The 4,956-nt window shown below is 38.3% G+C and overlaps 1 protein-coding gene across 1 annotated transcript; it reads right to left on the bottom strand.

Moving 5' to 3' along the window:
* Positions 1-833: 833 nt before the first annotated feature.
* Positions 834-2,008, bottom strand: LOC108050627. Its single transcript, XM_017132398.2, has 2 exons — positions 1,863-2,008; positions 834-1,325 (listed from the first exon to the last, which is right to left on the bottom strand). The coding sequence occupies exons 1-2, from the start codon at positions 1,924-1,926 to the stop codon at positions 1,201-1,203; spliced, it is 189 nt and encodes a 62-aa protein (XP_016987887.2). The 5' UTR covers positions 1,927-2,008; the 3' UTR covers positions 834-1,200.
* Positions 2,009-4,956: the final 2,948 nt, after the last annotated feature.

Below are 4,956 nucleotides of genomic sequence, written 5' to 3'. Positions count from 1 at the left end.
ATACTATATAGAGGACAGCTGTATCGGCATGGACAGCCAATTGTGTTCTCATTAGCCATTGGTCTACCCAGACCAATTGTTGTGACATTTGTATACAGTGTATATCTTCTCCTGTAGAGCTTCAGTTGGATATCACCATTTTTAATGTATAGCTAGACATGAACATACTTATTATTTAAGATCATTTATTTCTTTAAGCATAAAAGAACTTAATCATTTGTACATAAATATCATTTAAAATAATATAGGTTTCTGAACGTACTGTTTACTTCGAGATAAAAATCTTCAGAATGAATTCTTGGAAAATGTTAATGAAAATATTGTACGTTTAAGCTAACATTTTTGGAAAAAAGAAATAAAGATTTTTGTTATTTATTTATATAAACGTGAATAGATTTTACTCGCATACGTTCTTGCCGCGCGAATAAAATTGAAGGAATCAAAAAGTCAGCGGACTACTAATGTAATGTTCGAAATAAAGATATTAATAGAAAAAGCCAGCTATTCAAAATGATCGATAACTATATAATAGAATTTATAGCTGTTAACCAGAGCGCATAGTCATAACTATAATAATAAATTAAATAAACAAACAAATATATCAAGTTAAGCTCGAAACAGGGATAGCGGCGAAAAAAGAAATACTATTAAATTAAGTTAATCAAATGTATGCGCTGTGAAATTAGGCAGCTGTTGTATTGGGTCTGTTTGCATTTCCACCTTGCCGTCGTTTCCCGCTCACAACCACAGGCTCATAAATTATATTAATAAAAAGGCAATGGCAATGGCAACAACAATGCCGAAGGGCGGGAGTGGGAGAGTCATGTGTGTCATTGCTGTTAAACTTTGTTTACATTTTGTTTATTAAACGACGCGGAAAACTAGCGACATTCAGACGAAGTTGCGAGCGTGTTAGAAACTATCGGGTCACACCTGACTGCCAATTCGTTACCCCTTTTGCTCAGTTGGCTGTATTTGATTTTAATTAAATTTCCGCAACTTTGTCACAATTTGTTTGTATATTTTAGAGTTCAGCCCTTGGCTTGCGTGTAGCTGTTGACGCCTTCAGCTCTTCTGGATGGCTTTGTTTGCTCAGCTCGAGCACGTGAATGTGGAAAGTTCAGCCAGTCATTAATTGCCAGGCCAACACCTTGGCAGGTGTCGCCCGTTAGGTTTGTGACGTGAAAATTTGGTGGGGTCCTAGTAGTCGAAAATGGGTTTTTTTCCCCGCCGACTGCCTTCAGCCAGCAGCATTTCGTCCTCCGGCTCCAGGACGTTCTCCAACTGCTGCAGGACTTGTGGCACGCGTGTCGCATTGGTGCGTTCTGAAAAATTAAATTGAAATAGTATTGGAAATTATTTTGATTTAAGGGATCACATTCAACCTAACTATTACCAAATCTTAATTTTAAAATTTGAAAATATTTTATGGCATTTTTTCAGGTCTATTCGAAGATACATCAAAATAAACTTATATAAAATGCACTAAGAATGGGATGAGTATGAAAGGATAACCCCCATTTTATTCTCCCTTTGTTAAAATCAGTTAGAGATTCTATTTCATTAAATATACATTTTGAGATTGTGAACCAATTTGCTCAGGCGAAGTTATAATTCTCAACTGGTTTTAGCTGCCGTCGATCAGGCTAGGTACGTAAGCGATTTAAACGCCATATGGGAAAACATGCATCACGTTGAGTCCTAATTTTATGTGTTGATATAAAATCTTAAAATTTAAAACCTATGTCAAACTTATTACCATAAACATGGGGGCTAGCCATTCATTAAGACATTATAAGCCGGTCAAAATAACATTTATCCAGCCTTGCCTAGTACCATATTTTACTGATGTGCAGACTTACCTAGCTCGTCGAATATATCGACAATTGATTTCGAGGGACGACCATATTCCTCCATGTCCGCCATTCTGAAGGTGCCTGAAATTTATTCTATTTCAATTTGTTTTCCTATTGAAACGAAAGTGTTTTTTGTGTGACTGGAAACGCGATCTGACAGTGTAGGAACTGGCTGCCTGGAAATCGATATCGACGTTCGATACTTTGATTCCTCGCTGTCTATTCTACCGGTTGTCCCTTTTCTCCCGGTGCGCAGTTCATTGTGTGTGTGCCAATTATTACGCCTGATTTAATAAACTCAATGGGGCTCTTAACTGCTCTAAGTGGCTGCTAATCGTTTCGGGCAACAAAAAAGCGAGTGGAGAGCAAAATGGAAATAAAATTGTTATGCGCGCTGCGACAGTGACACATCAAACGAAATGGATGACAATTGGAGCTCTCCTTACCAACCGAGGAGGTCCTTTCGATCCGGCATCTTCCTCTATGTCCTCTCTCCTCCTGTCTGTCTGCCGAGGAGCCCCATTCACGCTAAACCCACCGGAAACGGAAACGCGCCGCAAATTGCAAAGTTTGAGCAGCAGCACTCTCCTGCGCGCTCTGCAAAATTAATTTCATCTTCGATTCTGGTCGTGGGCGCGTTCTATGGCGGGAAATTGGCAGCAATTTTCTTTGCACTCTTCGCATTTCCCCGCGATTATAATAAATGCGAATTTCCTTGGCCATTTCCTCAGCAGTGGGCAGAGAAGGAAAAAAGCAGCTCTGATGAGGCGTGGCCTTGCCCGAAAGTCCTTTGTTTGATCGCCGTCAACATCCATGAACTCATATTTCGATGAGCGGAGCCATTTTTTGTTCGCTTCGTCCTGCTGAGGATTTTGGTTTTATTTTTTTTCGTTTTCTGCATGAGCAGATTCAAGGACATGACCGAGAATTCAAGTGCGCGACACTTGAAATAACAGAGAAATATCTAGGAGTGAAAGGCCCAGTCGGACAACAAAGCAGTGTGAAACTGTCATTTGTGCAGCCAAAGTAGAGTTAAATCAGGCGCATAATTACCATGGCTCATGTGTGTGAGAGGACTTAGGACATGTGAAAAAGGTGAAAGGTGAAAGGTCGAGGGGATAAATGCGAGTGTGTGTGGGATTCGGGATTTCGGTGCGGCAGCTTATTCAAATTGCTAAATGCTCGCATTATTTGTGCTAATTTGTGGGCAATTTTCTAATGGCTACTTTTCACACATAATGCACGGCTACGTGCTAAAGTGTTTCTCGGGCAAGCTGCTTAAGCCAAAGATCTCGCTGAGCCAGCTCCTTAGAAACTGGCAAAGTACTTGAGCTAATGCTCGGTTTAGGAAAGGTTTGGAAAGTAATATTCCTGCACGGCAGAGTTGGTTGGGGTTGGGGAGGTCAGTGCAACCACCCCCCAGATCGAACCAAGTCTATTAGAGTCAATTAGCGAGCGATTATAATGACTGGCCGGTCCATCCCCCTTGTCACTTATCCATCCAGCCAGTCAATCAGCCCTCCTGCATCGCTTTAAAGTCATTGAAAAATTTGCACATAAATTGCGTAAAGTGCACATTTTTGTTTTGTGTTTTTTGTTCTGCCCTAACACGTTTACACGGCCTCGTCGAGGTCCTGGGCCAGGTCCTGTTCCTGTTCGAATGGGCTGCACCCTTTTGCCTGTTCGTCAACGGCAATCACCCCCAATATACATATATGTGCGTGTGTGTGTGTGTTAACCACGTGAATGCACCACCCCTTTGTCCGTGTGAGTTGGCCTTCCTCCGCTCGGATCGCTCGTTTTTTTCTTCTTTATTTTTATTTGGTCAGCGAATGCGAACATTGTCAGCCCAATTTCACACAAAAAATGCAATCAAATGTGACGCTTTTCATTATCCCCGCGATTTATATTTTCAGTCAGTCTTGCGGACGGGGAAGGGGTGTTTGAATGCCAGTGGGAATGGGAAAAATTTAAATCAATCAATTTAAATTGCCTTGCTCGAAGCTGATTTTAAATTGTTCCTGCTTGCCTTTAAAATCCACATTAATTGGGATAAAACAAAAAAATTGTTTTTGTTCAGCTTTTAAACAAATCTGACAAAAGAAAATAATTATTATAATTATAAATTTGAATTTAAAATTAAATTACTTGGTAGTTACTTAAAACTAAGCCTAAGTGAAGGCAATTATATACAATTTAAATGCAGGCGGTAATAATTTATTGGAAAAACATAATTAATCACATATTTATAAAAAAAATTACTGCCCTCAAAAAAAAGGTATAGGACAAATAAAAATATATATTTTTTTATTATTAAAAATTAGTTTAAAATTGTTGACCATTTACAACCATTTACATTTAATTACATATTTGTTGTGCAAATTACAAACTTATTTTATTTTTTTCACGTTTTTTAAGTTTTAAATAACAGTTATTTAAATAAAAGGCTTTTATATAAAATAGCAGTTAAATAATCATAGTTTTTTTGTTAAACGTTCTTAGTTGAAAAAAAGTTCTTAGTTGAAAAATAAATTGTTGTAAAAATTTAATGTGATGTTCGAGGTAATGAAAACAAAAACATGAACTTACAGTTAAAGACGATTTTAAACATTGACTCAAGTCGATCGAAAACCAAATAATTCATTCGCCAATTTTAGCAACGAGCGAACATGAATTTTACCAGTGCATAGAATTAGTGAATCGCTTTTCAAGAAACATTTTTCAAGTCTCAGAGCTTCCAACACTTTACGCTTCGGTGAACTCAAGTTTGAATTTTATTATATTCGGATTTTTGGTGGCTTTGCAGCTTAATCGATAATAATTGAAGTGAAAACAATGTGTGTGCTCTGGGGTGTGTGCGATGTCTCCATATAATACGAGTTCGAGTACGAAAACGAGTATATTGCAGCGCCTTGAAGAACTTGATGCCCTCATTGTTGGTTGGCAGCCAGAGCAGTCATACTAATTGACCATATGGGTCGTTTTGTGCGGCATACTTGAAGTTTGAAGTTTGAAGTCGTACATAGGCGGAGGTACTTATGTGCCTTACTCGATTTCGAATATTTGCGCTCTTTATTATGAATTTTAAATCGAATTTGTA

Source organism: Drosophila rhopaloa, unplaced genomic scaffold (genome assembly GCF_018152115.1).
Source record: "Drosophila rhopaloa isolate 14029-0021.01 unplaced genomic scaffold, ASM1815211v1 contig_115, whole genome shotgun sequence".
NCBI lineage: Eukaryota > Metazoa > Arthropoda > Insecta > Diptera > Drosophilidae > Drosophila > Drosophila rhopaloa.
The sequence above is the reverse complement of the archived record's forward strand: the minus strand, read 5'-3'. Positions and strand labels throughout refer to the sequence as shown.

What these genes read in the sequence shown, in the direction of transcription:
- LOC108050627 (XM_017132398.2), bottom strand. Translation starts at nt 1,926, where the DNA reads ATGGCGGACATGGAGGAATATGGTCGTCCCTCGAAATCAATTGTCGAT. An exon ending in CGATATATTCGACGAGCTAG is followed by an intron (nt 1,326 to 1,862) that starts GTAAGTCTGCAC and finishes TTAATTTTTCAG; the next exon opens with AACGCACCAATGCGACACGC.